Source organism: Thamnophis sirtalis, unplaced genomic scaffold (assembly GCF_051295495.1).
Source record: "Thamnophis sirtalis isolate CommonGarterSnake01/CBP01778 unplaced genomic scaffold, rThaSir2_p1.2 scaffold_9, whole genome shotgun sequence".
In the NCBI taxonomy this organism is placed as follows: Eukaryota; Metazoa; Chordata; class Lepidosauria; order Squamata; family Natricidae; genus Thamnophis; species Thamnophis sirtalis.
The window spans coordinates 9289008-9311054 of record NW_028261389.1 but is presented as its reverse complement, the minus strand read 5'-3'; the positions used below and the strand labels follow the sequence as shown (position 1 = coordinate 9311054).

Below are 22047 nucleotides of genomic sequence, written 5' to 3'. Positions count from 1 at the left end.
GAGGCCAACTCTGTGGGATCGCACTGGACGGTGGGAGGCTACCGGTGGCAGTAGGTGGTCTCGCAGGTACCCTGGGCCTAAGCCATGGAGCGCTTTAAAGGTCATAATTAGTACCTTGAATCGCACCCGGAAGACAACTGGCAACCAGTGCAGGCCGCCTAACAGGGGTGTAACATGGGAGCACCTAGGTGCCCCCATGATAACCCGCGCAGCCGCATTCTGGACCAGTTGAAGCTTCCGGGTGCTCTTCAAGGGCAGCCCCATGTAGAGAGTGTTACAGTAGTCCAGGCGAGAAAGGACGAGGGCATGAGTGACTGTGCACAGAGCATCCCGATCCAGGAAGGGGCGCAACTGAAACGCTTAGATGAGCCTTCTTACCACACTGTGGAACCTTACTAGCATGTTACGATTTGGAGAAAGTTGCTTGTTTTCCTATTGCCTTCAAAATGTAATCTTCATTGTTTTTTATGCTTATGGCTGACTTTGCATTTGCATTAGTTGGTTTGATTTATATCCTATCTTCCTTCTTGGAATTTCTTCCACCCATTTTTCTCCTGAAGAACGTGAAATAGACATTAGAAAGGTAGAAAGTTTTTTAAAAGAAATAGTAAGGATTCTAGATGTAACCATGTTTGGAATAAAGCTGTTGAAATAAGTCAAAACTTATTTATTTAAGGGCTTTAGTCAAAACAGTCTCTAAGCAGTAAACAAAGTAATATCCATAATATTAGGTACTGTAATTATCTACAGATAAGTCTTTGACTTACAACTAATCACTTAACGACTGTTTGTAGTTACAACCAACCTAAACAGGATTATGATTTTCGACCCTGATTCTAAGTTCCGGTGGTCACAGGCATTTGACAACAAGGCTCCATTTACAGGTGTTTGCAGAAGTGGTTATGTGACTGCATTTTGCGATGGTTTTTCCAAAATATGACATTCCTTGGTTTTGGCAAAACTGCACCCATAGCTAAGCCATTGGTTTAACAACCACTGAATTAGCTTAACAGGAGCATTGCTTGGTTAGTGTCCACTGCTAAAAACAGAGGTAATAAAATTGGGTTGGTCACATCATCGATCCAGATTATGACCATCAAAACATAGGATTGTGTGTTGTGTAGGTTCAATTATAGTCCTACATTGAGGACTATCTGAACTGATAACGGAATGAAGCAAGGTAGAAGCCACCCCATCTCACTCAGTCGACAGAACCATGAGCCGAGGTGGCGCAGTGGTTAGAGTGCAGTACTGCAGGCTACTTCAGCTGACTGCTAGCTGCAGTTCAGCTATTTGAATCTCACCAGGCTCAAGGTTGACTCAGCCTTCCATCTTTCTGAGGTTGGTAAAATGAGGACCCAGATTGTTGGGGCCCATAGGCCGACTCTGTAAACTGCTTAGAGAGGGCTGTAAAAGCACTATGAAGTGGTATATAAGTCTAAGTGCTATTGCTATTTCTCAAAGGCCAAACCATTTCTTAGGGACTTGTGGTTGACTTCAATCCAACTGCTTTCATGATGGAGATTCTGTGGAGCCCTTGAAGGTTCTCAATCATCCAGGTCATGACTGGTCCAATGGTGCTTTTTTCAGAGTGCAACTACACTTTCTTCTCTTTTTTCTTTTTGAAAACATTTCGCTTCTCATCTAAGAAGCTTCTTCGATTCGGTACACTTCAAACTAAAGAAGCTTCTTGGATGAGAAGAGAAACATTTTCAAAGGAAAAAAAACAGCGATAAAATCCAGTTGCACCTTTGGGACGATCTGACTAATGTGTTGTATAATTTGGTTCCAGGGACAATTTATCTATGATTTCAGGTTTAATCTCCAAACCATAAACTAGCCAATGCTATCTTCGCAAAGAAGAGAGGTGGGATCTCTTTAAAGGGCCAGAAGCCACCCCATCTTGCTTACTGTTATAAACATAAATCAGGAATATTTCTCCAGAATTTCATCTAGAGTTCCTTGTTGCTCTTATCTGGAGCCAAGATGTTGTCAACGCCCATAGGTGACCGTGGAGTTTGTCAGAGTTTGTTGCAGACATCAAATCCAGAAAGCACACACAGATAACTGATTTAGCAGGATTCATTAACTTCTCTTTATATACATAACACATGAATAAATGTACAATACCAACAGCAGATTCTTCCAACGTGGTAGCAGTTACAAGCAAGCACAAGGCAGAGGAGAGCAGACTCGTTTCCTTTCAGTTCAGATTAGCCGACAAGTCCAGTTTTGTTTCTCAGCACAGACTCAGAGCTATAGAGGTAAGCCACGCCCAGGCTCCGAGCCGTCTGGCTTGGCTCTCAGTCACCAAAGAGTTCCCATTGGCTGATACAGTTTCCATGCCTATACATTGGCTGACCTTGTTACCATGTCCTATTCCAGTTCATGAATATTCTGACAGAGTTGAGTGGGGAAAGTGACAACCTGCACAATAGGCCATGCATCACACTTAGACAGGATTTGGACTGGTAATGGATACCGAGAACATGCAACATACATTTCTAGCATAGAGCAACAATCTTACGCACCATCATGCACAATGCAAAGACTTTGCATTTTCCAAGTTGGGAATTAACAGATTGCAATTTTTAAATTTGGAAGGAGCATGGCGGAGGGGAATCAAATGCACTAGGATGACATGTGTTATTCTTAATCCATTGTATCATCATTTTCAAGTTCAAAATATGACACATTTTACATTAAACTTGGAGCTGGACCGCTTAGTTCAAATTATTTGCAAATCTAAAGCCCTTTCCAAAATACAGCTATTCCAATTTCTTGTAACACGACCGATATATCTAAGCTAAGGATGCTACTGTGATCAAAGCCTTGGGAGAATTAGATATGGAAATATTTCCTAAGCTTCCTCATCAATTAGCTTCATACATTTCACTTTGGATAACGAGCCACATTTGAGGGAAGTGTGAGCTTCATGCAGCAGGCTAAACCAAAATAACCCCAGGATTGTTTAGTAGTTTGTTCCTGGCTTTTGACTGTCATTTAGTATGGCAATGTCCGTTTTGGAAAAAAAACGAAACAAGGAAAACAAAATTAGACAGTTTAATCAACAATTTGTTGCCTGTGTCTCTCTTTCTTTATTGTTCCGTCTTGTCTTTCTGGAGAGGAAATTTACCAGCTGCTAATAATGTGCAGTCTCTAAGCCAAGACAGTTCCTTTGAAAAGTTAACTTATAACTCCCTTTCAGTTCCCAAGTAGGGCTTTAGACAAACACTGACTCAAATTAGACCTGAGCACAGAAGTGGGGGATAGCGGTTAATGTTGTAAGATAAAGATAGTCACTGTGGCCATTGTTATTTAGATGAAACATACTGGAGCACTTATATTTTACTGCACTCCATTTTCTAGCTGAATGCAGGACTAATCGCAGGATTGAAAGCTTATTACATTGTGAACCTTTCTAACTGCTGACTAGAATATACAATCACATTGTTTGGATGCAAGTTGAATGTACTGTGGGTTGTATTAGGTTTTTTACTTTATAATTGCAAGAAAAATATTTTTTTTTTAGAAAAAAGGTATCGTGGGGGAAGCAAGGACAAAGTTAAAGAATGATCAGTCAGGAAACTGTTTGTGGATAAAACGTATAAAATCATAAACACATACCTTTTAAGTAAGCCAATGTTTCTTAACCATAGCAACCTTAAGATGGGTGGACTTCAACTCCCAGAATTCCCAGTCTTCAACTCCTAGTATTTCCCAGCCAATATTCCAGCTGGGTAATTCTGGGAGTTGAAGTCCTGATATCCTAGAGTTGACAAGGTTGAAAAACAGTGAAGTAAGCATTGTAAATAAAGGACGCAGTGCAGTGGGGTGGGGGGTTTCAATTTTTTTTAGAACCGCTTCTGTAGGTGTGGCCTGCTTTGTGGGAGTGGCTTGCTGGCCATGTGACCAGGTGGGAGTGGCTTGCCGGCCATGTGACTGGGTGGGCGGGCTAACTTGTTAAATGTGGTGAAACTCACTTAATAACGCTCTTGCTTAGCAACCAAAATGTTGGCTCAGAAACTGTGGCATTTGAAGCACACAAGTCTTAAAGCTGTCAACTTATAAGACCCTTGCACCCCTAACCCTTTAGAAAAAAAAAACCCAGGGGTGTTCAAAATTGACAGCTTTAAGACGTGGACTTCAAGTCCCAGAATTCCTCCCCTCGCTCTTCATCTTGATGATGTGCGTACAGGCGGGGGGAGGGAGCTGGAACCAGTTCTAAATTGCAGTGTAGTTTTGTGGAACCTCTTCTATAGAAGAGGTTGGAACTGGCAGGAACCCACCCCTGACACAGTGGCTCCGTGGGTGAGCTTGTTCATCAGAAAAGTCAGCAGTTCAAATCCCTAGTGCCATGTAACGGAGTGAGCTCCCGTTACGTGTCCCAGCTTCTGCCAACCTAGCAGTTCGAAAGCATGTAAAAATGCAAGTAGAAAAATAGGGACTACCTTTGGTGGGAAGATAACAGTATTCCATGCGCCTTTGGCATTTAGTCATGCTGGCCACATCACCATGGAGATGTCTTAGGACAGCGCTGGCTCTTTGGCTTTGAAACGGAGATGAGTACCGCCTCCTAGGGTCAGGAACAACTAGCACATATGTGCGAGGGGAACCTTTATCTTTTAAGCAATGTACACATTGAGTTGCTTACTATCTCTAGTTGACTTGATCCAACACTGAGAATCTAATCTTGCAGACTTTGTTTTAAGGAATTGTGGGATTCTTCTTTTGTTTTTTAGAGAGTGTATAAATGAAATTAGTTCCCTAAATTGAATTCCCCATCCCCCATATTAATGGCTATTAGGTTAATCTCTGGAACGAATTCATGAACAATAAATTCCTTAATCGATCCCTGCCTCTTAGTCAGATACTTACATTTATTTATTTAATAAATTTATACAGCTGCCCAGCTAAAGTATGGGTGACTCCAGATGGCGTTCTGTCAAGCACTGGGGAAATCAGGAGACTCAGGCAGTCCAAATGAGTATAAAGATTGATTGCAGCCTTCATCTCTGTACAAGAATCTGAACTAGTAACATTCAAAGCAATTTGGCGATAAATAAAGAATTCATGGTGGACTGGACTTAGATCTTTTTCAGGCATACAGGGATTCGTGACTTATGACATGTTTGACTCCTCCCTCAGACTCAGCTTAGTCATCTCCTACACTTACAACATTTAAAAATCCTCCACATAAATACCTGTTCTGACCCCCCTCTTCCTACACCAAAGCATGCCAAGACAAAGATACTTCAAGGATTTGTTAACACACAGACTAGACCTTGGCAGCAATCCAGCACAGACTAACCTTGGCAGCAATCCAGCCTGGCAAGCTAGCCACGATAGCTTCTCCAGCTCTAGTAAATACGTTGATTCCTGCGCCGAGCGTGTGGAAAGTCATTCCTTTTATAGTCTTGAGAGGAGCCTAATTACCACCAGCTGAGTTCAATTATCTCCTGTAACTGCGTAACTGTTCTTTACGCCTATTAGCTCTCCATTGCCGGGCATCCAGGACCAACTCCCTTGTCTCATCCCCACTGCTCCAATGTATGACATCAAGATCACACTCCCTTGTCTCCTCCCCACTGCTCCAAGGCTCAGGCGCCTCCTGGTGGCCAACCAGCCTCTCTATGCCCTGCTCGGAGTCGGAACCCTGTCCAGGGTCCTCCACATCCTCCAGAGCCGACTCATAGGGCCCCTCGCTGTCGGAGTCTGGTGGCAGCTCCAACGGCTCCTGCTGGGCCACAACAAATACCTATAAATAACCCCACCCCTTTCCCCTATGGTAGCAACAACACAATCAAATCAGCCACTTGATTGGCTCTCTCTCCATTTGTGTGGTACCCAGGCCCGCTGACAAAACCACATTTTTAGGCCTTTCAGAAAAGCAACAGGGTGTTGGCCAACCGTACTTCAGGGGGAATGAAGTTCAATAGAGAAGGGGCCACCACCGAAATGGATCTTTTTTGGGGGCCACCAGATGTAGATCCCTAATTGATGTGACTGTAAGATACCCTGCCTTCCCGTCCTGGTGGGATGGATATTTCCAGGTTGAAAGACTAAAGCTAAACCAGGAAAGGTTACCGTATTTTTCAGAGTATAAAACACACCTTTTTCCCCTCAAAAAAGAGGGTGAAAATCTGGGTGCGCCTTATACACTGAATACAGCATTTTTTGGCCTCTCAAAACCACACCCCTTTTGCAAAAATGGCCATGCATAGCCTTTAGGAGGCTTGTAGAGTGCTCCTGGGGGCTGGGGAGGGCAAAAATGAGCAAAAAAACCCATCAGTGAACCAAACTACACATTACACAGAGTTGGCAGAACAGATGTGGGCTTCTGCTTCTCTGACTCTGAAAACACTGGTGAGTATCACTTGATATCAACTCTGTCCAAAAGCTACATATAAACCTGAATCAACGATATATTAGGTCTAATTTCTAGTTAAGACAGATCATTTTGTACATTTCATTTAGTGGTTGTTCAAAGATGGAGGTGGGTTGCTATTGTTTTTTACTACTGGTGTGGGTGCTCCATCCCTGGAACTAATTGGAGGTTCTTGAGAATAGACTGGACAATCATTTGATTGGGATGGTATAAGGACTCCTGCCTTGAGCAGGGAGTTAGACAAAAATAGGGGTCTCCAACCTTGGCAACTTTAAGACCTGTGGACTTCAACTCCGAGAGTTCCTCAGCCAGAATTCTGGGAGTTGAAGTCCACATGTCTTAAAGTCACCAAAGCTGGAGACCCCTGGACGAGAAGACCTCTGAAGTCCTTTCTAGCCCTATAAATCTATGATTCTAGATGGACTTCATTTAGTAGGACTTGGTCTCTTGTTTGCAACTCTTTAAAGCAGATGTAACACTTCCTAGATTACCCTGGATGCAAAAGGCATCCGCAGCTCTTTAAAGCAGCCATATCTTTTCCTGCCTTTGGCTGGGAATAGAACCTGGGAACAGCTTTAGAGTTGCAAACAAAGCCAGATTTTCACCTTCACACATTCTGAAACTCCCTTTTCAAATACAATTCAAAGGACTGCCCAGCCTGCGTTTGCTATTCCGAGCTCTTTTTGGATTATTATTACAACTGCTACACTTTGTTTGCGGTGAGTGTTTTACAAGGGAGAGGAGTTTGGGCTTTGGGGAGGGGAGGGGGAATCTTGCCACAGCATGCTTACCACCACACTATGTTTAAACACATTGTAAAGTGGATGTAATTGTAAACACACCGAGGGATATAATTACATGTAGCAGATTTAGTCGCTAATTCTTTGCCTTGTTTTTCCCCCCCTCTCCTCACCCCCCACCCCCCCGCCCTGTGCATTTTATCAACATAATTATATTTTTTAAACTGCAGGCTAACACCCTGAAATTGACAAGCATCCATTATGAGCAGAAACCTGTTCTCTAAATTGAAAAACAATACGCACCAGGTTTCTGTGTGGCCCATTGTCATAGGGAAAGAGCTTTGTTCAGAAAGAGGAAAAGCTAATGATTTTGAAACAGCAGGTGACAAAACGCATTCTGGTTTTTTTTTTTTTTCCTTCAAACCATGCTTTCCCCTCTTATCAGCATGTTGATGAAGTCATTATGAACTGGGGTCCGTGATGGGATCGCACTTATTTTTTAGCGGATAGACTTTTAATGAGTTCTATTGTGCTATCAGTCAGGTTGATTCTATTTTTTTTCTCTCTCTCTCTCTCTTTCTCTGTTTCTCTTCATTCAGAAACCCCCAGTATTGAAAAACTACTATCAAAAGATTGGAAAGACAAGCTCCTTGCCATGGGATCAGGCAACTTTGGAGAAATAAAAGGTAAAGGTTATTTCTATTCACGAAAGAACAGAAGGCAAAAAAAGAAAGAAAGAAAGAAAGAAAGAAATTGGAGTGCAGGTAGTTTTCAATTTACAACCATGCGTTTAGGAGGCCAATCGGAATTGCAACAGCACTGAAAAAACTGACACAGCCGGATTTTAATACTTACAACTTATATCCCAATAGTCGCGTGATGAAAATTCAGGCGCTTGGCTACTGGCATGTATTTATGACATTGCAATGTCCCAGGGCCATGTAATCGCCATTTGCAATTTTCCCAGATGGCAAAATCAATGCAGGAAGCCAGATTCACCTATTGACTGCATTATTCACTTAACAATCACATTGTTTTGCTTAACAACGGTGGCAAAAGGGTTGTAAGATGGAGAAAACTCACTGAAAAACTGCCTTGGTTAACAATGGGAATTGCGGGCTCAATTGCTGCCCTAAGTCAAGGACTGGCTGTGAATATGATGAGTTGTATTGTCCATGTGTTTTTCACTTCATTTTGTTCTCCTTCATCTGAGATTAGGACAGACATCAGGACATGGTAAAAATTGGCCTTATCATCCTGTTAAAGCTGAAACTCTTTGATTTGTTGCAGCCCGCCAGGTGGCAGACTCAAGACAGTGAGGAGGTTGGGGAGGAACCTGGGCCAGTCCTGGAGTCTGGGGAAGGCTCTGATGAGGGCTCTGTGTCGGAGGCAGAGAGGGAGCCAGAGCCGTATGCCAGTTATCAGCTGCCTTCAGACTCAGACATCAGTGAGGCAGACGAACAGCTGGAGCCTGTTCCCAGTGTGCGCATGCGCAGAGTTGCGAGACGAATGGAACAGCTAAAGAGCAGGGGTCGACTTGGGAGTAAGGCCACAGGTGGACAATGAATGGCCCCTCCCAGAGGAAATAAAAGAGGAGCGAAAGGGGAGTGGAGTTTGCAGGAGACAATTAGTTCCATTCATTAGGGTGAAGATCTTTTCCTGACTTCTTGCCAAGTAATTGCTGCTACAGCCTGGCGTTTGGAAGATATCGGCCTGGCAACTCTCCAAGGTCTGTGATTGTGAAATCTTATGAACCACTATTGGCTGGGACTTTGCTGGAGAGGAATTCCCTTTAACCTAAATAAAAGAGGCTTTATGGGGATGAGGAGTCTGCTTCATGATCTTGGGAAGCCTAGGTCAGAACAGTATCTTTGTCACGACAGCTGTATAAATATGATAAATAAACAAATATAGACCAATTTCTCCCTCTCTCTGCTGACTGGCATGTTACTTAGATCATGGGGGCTTTGTTTCAAAATCTGATCCCAAGATTGAAAATTGAGACCCAGGACATTTATTTGGTCAAGAGCTCAAGGCACTTTCCTGCTCTTCAAAATCACCTTCTCCTTCCCTCTGGAAGAAGACTTGGCTAAGGAGACAACACATAAGTCATAGTGGATGCAATTTTATACACACTCATATACATACGTATTGTACTTAAATCAAACTTTTTACTAAAAAGTTTCCGATCGATTGCTACTTTAAAATCATGTGCCGGTGGCTAGGAACGTTGGGATAAAATTTGTGGGCAACCAGTGAAACTAAATATAAATATTGATAAGATTAAAGACAGCAGTTGCCCTTTTAGGCATTTGCCAGAGCTCATGTCCTAACAGAAGGCCAACTTACAACCCTCAAGATCCCCGTTATTTGCTGTTTTTACCCTGTTTTAGGTTTCTTTTAAGCAAAGGAGTATTAATGGCAGCAGCCTCCTCTTTTGCATCCTGCTTTGCTGCTGTAATTATTATAAATCACTCTTAAGTAATTGGCATAGCTGGTCTAATGTAGGGAAAAAGCTGTGGGAAGTGGACTAGAAAATATCTGATGAGTAGCCTCTTACAGATAAAACAGTCATTTGTTTGTAGCCTGGTTTTCTTAATTTGCTGGCTGAAGGCTGAATCAAAGAGGTGGTCAAGAAGAGGAAATCGAGAGTCCATCTTAGTGTCCTGCAACAAAGATTTGGTTTCCCAAGGGAGATTTATGAGACAGTGGAGAAGAATCTCAGTTGCAAACAAGGATGCCGGGAGGTCAAAGGGCAATTATTACTCAGAGTATCTCCCCCAGGCAATGCCTAAAATTCCTCTCCTGGCAAAATGCTAGTGGTGTCAATCCCTAAATTCAGCTGCTCGGTATATTTTTACTCTGTTGGTTCCACTCTGTTGGATCTGAAAAAAAAGCAGATTCCAGCAAATCATCATCTCTAAGGTTTTGAAACGGGGATGAGCACCGCCCCCTAGAGTTGGGAACGACTAACACGTATGTGCGATGGGAACTTTTCTTTACCTTTTATCATTATAGGGAGTCCATGATGTACAACTGCAATTGAGCCTGACATTGTTAAGGGAGTGTCACTCTTATTTTACAATTGTTCTTGCCACCGTTGTTAAGTGAATCACTGCAGTTGTCAAGCTAGTCACACGTTGATAAGTGAATCTGGCTTTCCCATTGAGTCTGCTTGTCAGGAGGTCTCCAAAGGGATCACAGGACCTTGAGACACGGCAACCATCATAAATACATGCCAGTTGCCAAGCGACTGAATTCTGGTTATGCGACCATGGGGATGCTACAACAGTCGTAAGGGTGAAAAATGATCAGAAGTCACTTTTTTCAGTCCCGTTGTAACTTCAAATGGTCACTAAATTGTAAGTCGACAAGGTAAGTTGTACCCAAAAGTGCTCCTTGGTTAGAACACTGCTATACATTTATTTGGTTTGCATTTTATGGTAATCCTACTTCATTTGCCCTTCCCAAGTCATGCCTTGCATTAGGAAAAAGAAGACATTGTAAAAATACAAGGAAGGAAAGAACACAAAAGGAAGATTCCCCATGCTTTTTTTTTTAGTTGATTCAGCATTCACATAATTTCTTAGATAAAGTAAAGTTAAAGGATCCCCTCACACATATATATGCTAGTCGTTCCCGACTCTAGGGGGCGATGCTCATCTCCGTTTCAAAGCCGAAGAGCCAGCACTGTCCGAAGACGTCTCCGTGGTCATGTGGCCGGCATGACTAAACCCCAAAGGCGCATGGAACGCTGTTACCTTCCCACCAAAGGTGGTTCCTATTTTTCTACTTGCATTTTTACATGCTTTCAAACTGCTAGGTTGGCAGAAGCTGGGGCAAGTCGCGGAAGCTCACTCTGTTACTTGCACCTTAATAAACTTTGCACATTAATAGAAATGTTTATGACTGCAGTGGCGCAGTGGTTAGAATGCAGTACTGCAGGCTACTTCTGCTGACTGCCGGCTGACTGCAATTTGGCGGTTTAAATCTCACCAGGCTGAAGGTTGACTCAGCCTTCCATCCTTCCGAGGTGGGTGAAATGAGGACCCAGATTGTTGGGTGGATACAGTGCTTTACAGCCCCCTCTAAGCGGTTTACCGCTTAGAGAGGGCTATAAAGCACTGTGAAGTGGTATATAAACGTATTATCAAACAAAACAAGTATTACAAAAAATAACCACACCGTATTGCAGTTTATGTGGTCTCCATGCTAAACATCAGGCAGGCCAATCCTATCCCAATCATGGAAGCAATCCTAAATGCACAAGGCAGCCAATTTCATTGCTTGTGAAAGTAAAAAACATAATATCTATGGTGAAATATCTATCAGAATCCTCTTCTTCCAATACCAGCATAGAAATCTCTGCGTCAGGGAAGCTGAACCGAAAAATCACTGTAAACATCATCTGTGCTGAATTTTCACAAATCCTTGAAGTGAGAATCCTTAATCAAGAACATATTCCAAGTGTATTAGAGAAGCCCTGGAATTTCAAATATACAAGGCATCAAAACTCACTTGATATGTTGTATATCTCCCTGTCAATATATGTACACATTTGGGATGAATTCAAGGCCTTGTTTTCTTCAGAAGAGCAAAGTCAATGAAGCTAGCTCTGGTTTATGATGTGTCACTAATAATGGGCATTTAAGCGCATTATGCTGCTCGGGGATTGTGTCTCCTTTGTCAAATGGTGCATGGCCAGCATTTTTTTGGTGAAAATTATTGTAAACATGGAAGAAATGCTACCTGTTTTTAGCAAGCAGCACAAATCCATTAGATTCTAGGGGAGTCTAGGGGAGACATGATAGCAGTCTTCCACTATCTCAGGGGCTGCCACAAAGAAGAGGGAGTCAAGCTATTCTCCAAGGCACCTGAGGGTAGAACAAGAAGCAATGTGTGGAAACTAATCAAGGAGAGAAGCAACTTAGAACTGAGGAGAAATTTCCTGACAGTTAGAACAATTCATCAGTGGAACAGCTTGCCTCCAGAAGTTGTGAATGGTCCAATGCTGAGAGTTTTTAAGAAGATGTTGGATAGCCATTTGTCTGAAGTGGTGTAGAGTTTCCTGCCTAAGCAGGGATTGGACTAGAAGCCCTCCGAGGTCCCTTCCAACTCTGTTATTCTATTCTGTTCTAGATTCTAGTTTTTCAGAGGTGATCCTGAAGTTGTAACATCAAAATTTTCCTTCTCTGGAAATTCAAATTGGCTTGGTCATTTTGAAATACAGATGGTTCTTGTCTTACAACCACAATTAAGCTCAAAATTCCCATTGCTAACTGAGGCATTTGTTAAGCGAGTTTTGCCCAGTTTATAACCTTTCTTACCACACCTGTTAAGTGAATCATAGCAATAGCAATAGCAATAGCAGTTAGACTTATATACCGCTTCATAGGGCTTTCAGCCCTCTCTAAGCGGTTTACAGAGTCAGCATATTGCCCCCAACAACAATCCGGGTCCTCATTTTGCCCACCTCGGAAGGATGGAAGGCTGAGTCAACCCTGAGATTTGAACAGCCGAACTGCAGAACTGCAGAACTGCAGTCAGCTGAAGTAGCCTGCAGTGCTGCATTTAACCACTGCGCCACCTCGGCTCTTGGCAGTTGTGAAGTTAGTAACATGGTTGTTAAGTGAACCTGGCTTCCCCATTGGCTTTGCTCGTCAGATGGTTGCAAAAAATGGTCACAGAACACCGGAACAACTGCAATTGTCATAAATATGAGTCAGTTGCCAAGCATCTGAATTTTGATCACATGACCCTGGGGATGCTGCAGCCATTAGAAGTGTGAGAAACAGTCCTAAGTCACTTTTTTTGATGCCATAACTTTGAACCAGAGATGGGTTGCTGCCAGTTCGGCCCGGATCGGCCAAACCGGTAGTAGTGACAGTAGGAGGCTCGGTCCACCCACCTGATTTCCTGCGCATGCACAGAAGTGTTGCACGCACACATGTGCGAGTGCATGTGGAAGTACACCCAAGGAAATTAGCAACCCATCTCTGCTTTGAACAACCACTAAACGAAATGTACTAAATGTTTGTGCCTCAACTAGAAATTAGGCCTAATATATCGTTGATTCAGGTTTGTATGTAGCTTTTGGACAGAGCTGAAATCAACTGAGTCCCATCAGTGTTTTCAGAGTCAGAGAAACAAAAGCCCACATCTGTTCTGCTAGCTCTGTGTCATGCGTAGTTTGGTTCAGTGGTGGGATTCAAAAATCTTGACTACCGTTTCTGTAGGCGTGGCTTGGTGGGCGGGGCATGGCCTCATGGGTGTGACTTCGTGAGCGTGGCAGGGGAAGGTTACTGCAAAATCCCCATTCCCTCCCGATCAGCTGGGACTCGGGAGGCAGAGAATAGATGGGGCGGGGCCAGCCAGAGGTGGTATTTGCCAGTTCTCTGAACTATTCAAAATTTCCGCTACCGGTTCTTCAGAACTGGTCAGAACCTGCTGAATACCACCTCTGGTTTGGTTCTTGCCTTACCTTTTCATGTAAATGCTGGTTAGCAAGAAACTCTTAACCATCAATCTCATCCAATTGTGATCAGCTTTGTCTTGGACAAAATTCAAAATTTCCCTAACTCCAGATTTAAAAGAACACAAGGCAGGCAGAAATTCTGGTTTTAACATGCCTAAACACCGTCTATTAAATCCCTGTTTAGTTTAAAAAATCAGTGTGCGCTTGGAAGGTGTGGCTCGAAGCATCAGCAATGGATATTTAAATCCAGCTGTCTCTCATATATGACACTATTTACTTTGCCCTACACTAAAGATGGGCCATATGGATTTTCTTCCAGGTTTTTTTTTTTAAAAAAATCCCACTTTTATAACTGCCAATAAGGGATTAAGAGAAATAATCTGTTCAGTGACACTATAGCTCATCGGTGCCTATGAATTAAAGACACATGTTACATAGATTGTATGTATGGATTAAAAAGGATAATCTGTTAGTTGACATGCAGAATCATGAGATAAAGAGTCTCTAGGCAGAATCTGTCTATGGGCTGGGATGGATAATTCAATTTAAGTAATACCAGACAAGTTGGAAGGCCAGGCAAGGGGGCATGATTGGGGGTTAGGGGGAAGGGGGGGGGCTCTTCAAATTTAGGAAGGGCAATCAATTACTTTAGGAGCCTGTCATCTGGAAGCTGGAATCAAAAGTCTGACAGGTTTGGCATGATCTGCTTTTTTGAAGGAGGAGAAGCAGAAATAAGGAGGCTAATCAGTGGGATAATGTTTTAAGTTTTAAACCTTTGGCTAATGCAGCTCAAATACTTTACAAGCAGCAACGCTTTTGAAGACGAGGAACTATTTAAGGTCTCTTGCAGTGAGATGGGTTCAGAACTCCTTCGATTGTCAGCCTTCTTCTTTTTATTCCCCCCCCTTTTTTTCGTCGGGAAGGCAAAAATAGCAATAGCACTTAGACTTATATACCGCTTCATGGTGCTTTACAGCCCTCTCTAAGCGGTTAACAGAGTCAGCCTGTTGCCCCTTCCTTCCTTCCTTCCTTCCTTCCTCCCTCCCTCCCTCCCTCCTTCCCTCCTTCCCACTTAGCACTTAGCACAGACTTATATACCGCTTCACGGTTTTTTACAGCCCTCTCTAAGCAGTTTACAGAGTCAGCCTATTGCCCTTCCATCCTTCCTTCTTTCCTCCCTCCCCTCCTTCCCTCCTTCCCACTTAGAGTTGAAGTCTAAGGTTGGAACTGGCAGGAACCCATCCCTGGTCCGGCCTATCTGTAATTTTTCAGCTATTTCAATCCGGCCTTTCATTCCATCCATTCATACTTTCAACAATCGTAAAACAAACAAAGGAAAAAAATATTTCTTTTTTCTCTCTCTCTCTCTGCTACTTATCTGCCTGTGTCTCATCTTGTTCTGGGTGAGTCATCTTCACTGCATGAATGGGTCTGATACCATGCACAATAGCTGGAATATTGTGTGTACTGCCGATTATATCCTTAGTATATTATTTACATCAGTGGGTTCTCTACTCTTGCTCCTTTTTACAAATGATGGGAGACATATTGCCAACTGCCCAGCCACAGCGCTTCCAGAGAGGGCGAATTCAACTCCACTCAGTCATTTGTCTGAATGCGTAGAGAACTGAGACGAGACAAAATGGTTCCTGCTTCTAACTTCTAGTCATTCATGAGATAAGTCATTTAGGGACCAGAATTGAGACTGGCAACTCAACCATTAACCCATGGATGTCAACCTCAAGGCCCGGGTTCTGGAATCGGACTACGGGGTTTTCAGGGTAATGACGATTTAATAGATGACCAGCTGCTATAAAACTGTAAACTGAAATGATGACACAAGGATGAGTCAGCAGGGTTACTGCCACTTTAAGAAGCTGCATATATATAAGGGAGGCCATGTATGGGCATCTCTCTCTCTCCTCATTTATCTCTCTCCTCGTGTTCTAACTCCATTGTGGTTCCCCATGTAGAGTTGAAGATTGCTTGCTTGCTTGGTATTTGCCTAACACGTGTATTTGGGTATGTATATATAAGTCGTGTATATAAACCACTGTTTGAAAGACAAAACTTGTGTATACTGTATTTTGCTCCTGGGTTGTCTCAAAATAGTAGTCATGCTGTGCACACTCTTGACAGGTTATGGGCCCAGCCCAAGAAAAGGCTTAGATCTGGCCCATGGGGCCACCCTGGAAACAGCGCAACTCCCTCCTGAGCTCCGTTTTCACTGGCAGAAGGTTGCAGGAGGCTATCGCAGCTGAAAACGAAGTTCGGGGCCCCGTTTTGAATCCCCAGCGTAACAGAGTGAGCTCCTGTTACTTGTCCCAGTTTCTGCCAACCCAGCAGTTCAAAAGCATGTAAAAATGCAAGTAGTAAAATAGGGAGCACCTTTGGTGGGAAGGGAACAACTCTCCGTGCGCCTTCGGCATTTCGTCATGCCGGCCATATGACCACAGAAACTTCTTCTGACAGCGCTGGCACTTTGGCTTTGAAACAGAGATGAGCACCGCCTCCTAGAATTGGGAACGACTAGCACATATGTGCGAGGGAAACCTTTACCGTAGGGAAAGTAAGTAAATACTACCCCTGATCTTGCCACCAGGAAATCTCAGATGTTGATTTAGAATCTGGTTTGAATGGATGTGCTCCTAAAACTGAGCAGCTGATTGATTCTGGATTTCGGGCAAGTGCGAGACCAGCCAAAACTTTGAAGATCCAGTGACTTCCGCATTTGCCTGAGCTGAGGGTGCGGTGTCTCTAACGCTAAATAGGTCTGTGGACTAGAGAAATCCTTCAAAAGGGAAGCCACAGTAGTCCCACACAATAGGGAGAGGGAACATGCCCTTTCATTTAGCAGGAGACAATTAAGGTAGTGTTTAACTCTCTTGCTGAAATTAGCACGGGGTAATAAGGCTCTGTTTGGTTTGGATGCCATCCCTCCTTATTAAATCTGGCAATATTACAGCGGGAACAAAAGCCGCCGGTAATGTTGTATCATTCAGCCCATCACCAAAATAGGGGAAGGTGATTTTGAGCTATTCCCTACAACCTGCAGTTACCGGTGCCAGATTTTTGCCCCATGCTGAGGAGATCTTTCTTCCCCTGTCTCTCTCTTTCTCTCTCCCCCATAATATCCTCTTTCGAATTTGGCACGCGTTCTTTTCAGGGAGAGGGGTGGAAATCGATCCGATGCCATTCTCGCTGAAATGGGAAATTATCTCGCGTCTTTCTGAGGCCTCGTTTTTTGTGCGGCTTCCCTTTATTTCATCCTACCGTCTGTTGTTTCAGCCCTTTCTATACCGCCGCTCCCGCTGTGCATCTCCAGACAGTGTGCGATATTAAAATGCATGTTAATATCCCTTGAAGGAAAACTTAACAAACACATTTAAAAAGTCAACGCGCAGTAAAGTATCAGAACATTATAAATATATATCTCTGTCCATACGTTAGTGGTGTTGGAGTGGGCCCCTCCTGAGTGATCGCAAGGGGAGTTGAGTGAAAGTGTTTTTAGCACTGATCATTGCTAAAAGGGCATTTGCATTTACATTGAAATGCATTTTGCGCGTGCTTTAAACTAGAAGGCTATTCCAGAGAGCAGGGGTCATAAATAGCAGAGATGTATCCAGGAGAAGTCATTTTGTCAGGGATCCTGCTCTGGGTACCTCAAGAGGATATAAATGTCTTTTAGGAGGGGGTCCTTGGTGCTCTCTCAGTTTAGTTGTGTTCTTGCAGACATTTCATTTCCCAAAGTCACTAGCACTGATGATGTGACTTAGACGGGTAATGAAACGTCTGCAAGAGAACAACCAAGCTCAGAGAGCACCAAGGACCCCGCATTTCAACCTTGAGTCACGAATATCCTCCTTTATTGATATCTTTTTTTTTATTTGAGATTTTGTTTTGAAGGTAGTGAGCTTCCCATAGAGAGTTGGGTGGCATATAAATTTGATGATGACGCTCAGGATGATGGTATCCTAAAATCAAGCTTAACTCTTAGTGATTACAATTTTCTTAGCAGCATTATAGAAAAAGCTTGTTGGTATCTTTTCTTTGTTAATTTATAATCCCTGCGTTTCCAATCACACTTGGCCAATAAAGAATTCTATTCTATTCATCTCCTATTCTATTATATTCTATTCATTCCATATTCTATTCTATTCCATTCTATTCTATCTCTATCTCTATCTCTATATCATCTATATCTCTATCTCTGTCTCTAATCTCTATATCTCTATCTCTATCTCTATCTCTATCTCTATCTCTATCTCTATCTCTATATCTATATCTATATCTATATCTATATCATATATATCTATATCATCTCTATCTCTATCTCTATCACTATATCTATCTATCTATCTATATCTATCTATCTATCTATCTATCTATCTATCTATCTCTATATCTATCTATCTCTATATCTATCTATCTATCTATCTATCTATCTATCTATCTATCTATCTATCTATCTATCTATCTATCTATCTATCTATCTATCTAAATAAAATAAAATAAAATAAAATAAAATAAAAATCTAACAAACAGCCCAGGAGTTCTCAATCAGTCTCCCATCCAAATACTAACCAAGGCTCATCCTGCTTAGCTTGGAGATCAGCCAAAAGTGGCCAGCTGTTGCCACCTGCTTAACACTTTTAACATGCCCTGGTAGATAACCAGCAGCTAGCATTGCTCTGTGGGGAAGGTGGGGCACACCATATGGCACAGAGGCATTTACAGGGCAGAGGAAGAAGGTAGGGGAGATAGTAAAATGTGTGTTGCAATCTCACAACCAAACCTTAGGATTTACATATTGGAATCCGATGTTGAGGCACAACATCAATGAAGAGCCAGGATTTGCATCCCGATGTGGGTGTTGCAGACGTGATGTCATTTTTTTCCCCAGTACCATGATTTGTGTTATCCTATCTAGGTAGCCTAGCTTTAGGCTATCCTTTGGCAGATGTAACTGATCACTCACAAATTGACAGAGTTGGAAGGAACCTTATGGGTCAGTGATGGCCAACCTATGTCATGGGTGCCAGAGGTGACATGCAGAGCCCCTCTGTGGGCAGGCGTGCTGTTGCCAACTGCTCTTCTGGTTTAAAAACCAGGCCATTTTTGCGCTGGTTTTTGGACTTTTTCGGGCTGTTTTCAGACTGAAAAACAGCCTGAAAATCACCCCCAAACTGGCTTGAAAATGGCCTGAAAACTGCCCCAAAACAACCTGAAAACACACCCACATGCAAGCACGTACTCATCACCGAAAAGGTTCACCATCACTGTTATAGCTCATCTAGTCCAAACCCCCCCGCCACTCAAGCAGGAGACCCTCCACCCTTTCTAACAGATGGCAGCCCAGTCTCTTCTTGAAAGCCTCCAGTGATGAAGCTTCCAAAGGCAACTTCTGTTCCATTGGTGGATTGTTCTCACTGTCAGAATGTTCCTTCTTATTTCTAGGTTGAATCTCTCCTTGATCAGTTCCCATCCATTGTTCTTTGTCTGGCCTTTGGGTGCTAAGGAAAATAGCTTGAAACCCCCCCCCCCTCTCTGTGGCAGCCCCTGAGATATTGGAACACTGCTATCATGTCTCCCCTGGTCCTTCTCTTCTCTAGACTAGCCATGCCCAGTTCCTGTAACCGTTCATCGTATGTTCTAGCCTCCAGTCCCCTAATCATCCTGGTTGCTCTCCTCTGCACTTTTTCTAGAGTCTCAACCAAAGGTGGCTTACTCCCCGTTTGGTGCAGATCGGGCAAACCGTAGAGGCGGCAGCGGGAGGCTCCGCCCACCTGCCCAGACGCTTCTGCGCATGCACAGAAGCATTGCATGCGAGCGCACCCGAATCAGTAGTAAAAAAAAAATGGGCAACCCACCACTGGTCTCAACACCTTTTTTATAATATGGTGAACAAAACTGTTTATAGACGAGGCAAAAAAGGAGATGGAGGTATAGACTTAGGAATGAAAGTAGCCTCCAGAGAAGATGTGCAGCCAAGTATGGAAGTCTGTGACCCAACAAAAGCGCGAACGTCATCAGCGCGCCGACAAAACCGCGGGGCTAAAACCGCTATTTCAAAAGCACGCCGACAACAGCGCGCCGACAACAGCACACCGACAGAAGGGCGATTTAAGTTAAGGTAAGGTTTAGGGTTAGGTTTAGGTTTAGGGTTAGGGTTAGGGTTAGGGTTACGTTACAGCGCGCTTCTGTCGGAGCGCTTTTGTCGGCGCGCTTTAGGGCTCATTCGTCGCTCATTCGTCGCACGGTTTTGTCGGCGCGGTTTTGTCACCGCGCTTTAGTCAGGCGCGCTTTCGTTGTTCGCGCATTTGTGGTGGAACCATGGAAGTCTACCTTCTTCAGGGATGAGTTTTGCAAAGTACATTTCCACTCTCAGCTAAGGCAACTCAACAAACAAGCACATATTTTTGCTTGAAGAGAAAATTCCACCACCGAAGGAATCCTAAATATGTTTAGGATGTGTCCTTCGGTTTTCCACGCAGGCAGATGGAAGGAGCAGAACATTTTCAATCCCCCCACACTGTAAATCTAGCAACTGTCTTCACTTGCAAAATAGTTGGGTGTCTTTTTTTTAAAAAAAAATGCTGAAATAACAAAGTCTAAATGCAAAATAACATTGTTGAAATCTAGCCATGGGGGGTTCAATGAGCCCTGAATACAGTATATAAATATAGATGTATTTCGTTGTTTTATTCTTAGCATCCGTTTTTTTTTCCTTTCGTGGTTTTCCTATAATGTATTTCTATAATGTGCAGCTCTATCAGAGCCATCATAGTCCCTTTTCAGTTGCTTTACCTTCTGCTGCTTGTGGACCCATCGGTCATCATTTAATCATGTCCTCCGTGAACTTTGGTCTTCTCTGGTCTATCTAGAATTTACTTATTTATTTATTATTTATTTATTAAATGTATATGCTGCCCATCTCACTATCGAGTGACTCTGGGCAGCTTACAAAATCGGTTACAGCCACGGGAGCTGGCAACTATTCGTAGGTGGTGAGATCAACTTTGTCTGTCTACTTGTTGTCCAACTGTTTTACCTGTAAAATGATCTAGGTTCAACCCCTTGTATTTCTAGTTAAGGAATCCCAAGATGTTCTGACCGAGGCTTCCCAAGAGCATGAAGCAAACTCCTTGTCCCGACAAAAAACCCTTTTATTAATTTCCTGTGAATTCTGCTCATTCACATCCAGCAAAGTCTTTGAAGGGAGGATTTACAGTCACAGACCTTATCTGGCTTGGAGAGCTGCCAGGCCGAGATCTGCAAAACTTGGCAAGGAGTCTCGAAGAGTCACGAACCAATGAAGCGAACTAATGGTCTCCTGCAAACTCCAGTCCCCTTTCGCTCCTCTTTTATTTCCTCTGGGAGGGGCCATTCATCATCCACCTGTGGCCTTACTCCCAAGTTGACCCCTGTTCTTTAGCTGTTCCCTTCGTCTGGCAACTCTGTGCATGCGCACACAGGGAACAGGCTCCAGCTGTTTGTCTGCCTCACTGATGTCTGACTCTGAAGGCAGCTGATAACAGGCATACGGCTCTGTCCCCTTCTGGGTGGATAGAATCCAATTTTGGGATGGGAAAAGGAGAAATGAAAGAAGGCAGGCCGGGCAGCTTTTCTAAATGATGGCTGTGATCAGATCTCTGAGCCAGGCGGCCTTTGGAAAAGTTGTAGACCAGTGTGTGAAAGAGTGTATTTGTGAGAGTTGTAGTGACCGTACGATCACCGTCTGCGACCTTCTGACAAGCAAAGTCAAAGGGGAAGCCAGACTCACTTAACAACCATGTTACTAACTTGACAGCTGCAGTCAATCACTTAACAACTGTCCTGCTTAGCAAGAGAAATTTTGGGTTCAGTTGAGGTCGCAATTTGAGGACTATCTGTACAGACATGCGATTTGTTCCAACAAATCTCCCTACATAGCTGAATTACTGCATTTGATGGCAAACATCAGATATGAACTGGAGGCTCAACTACCCCACACACACACACACACAAACACACACATCGCGAAGATAAGAGGCTGCCATGTGAAGGAACCCACAGTTGAAAAACCAAGAGAATATTGCAAAGATAATGAGGACAGCTTAAAAGCTGAGGTTTAAAGGCAGTGTGTTCCTATCAATTAAAATAACTTGAGAGGTAGGTTTGGAGGTATTATATTTTCACTTATCAAAGCTGTCTTTCTCACAATCTTCAAGAGAATTATGAGAATGCAGCAAATCTCTATTTTCTTCTGGTGACATGATCAGGCCCCGGTATTTTGTACTGTGACAAGCTGGCAGTTGTGAAGTTCCCTGCATATTAAGCCCCACCGTTTCCGCTGGTGTTTTTTTCTTCCTCCAGTTAAAATTGCTGTCTAATTTTAGTAATTCAAAGTGAGTAGTGTGGGTATATGTAAATGCAACTGTTTATACGTAATTATAATAGCAGTG

The 22047-nt window shown here is 43.2% G+C and overlaps 1 protein-coding gene across 6 annotated transcripts in view; it reads left to right on the top strand.

Moving 5' to 3' along the window:
• Positions 1–22047, top strand: part of SOX5 (SRY-box transcription factor 5) — an 803583-nt gene that overhangs the window by 537767 nt on the left and 243769 nt on the right. For all 6 annotated transcript variants that reach the window (XM_087722779.1, XM_087722777.1, XM_087722781.1 and 3 more), the window contains one exon: positions 7728–7814. In XM_087722779.1, the coding sequence (XP_087578905.1) occupies positions 7728–7814 (87 nt within the window). The remainder of the gene's footprint in view (positions 1–7727; positions 7815–22047) is intronic.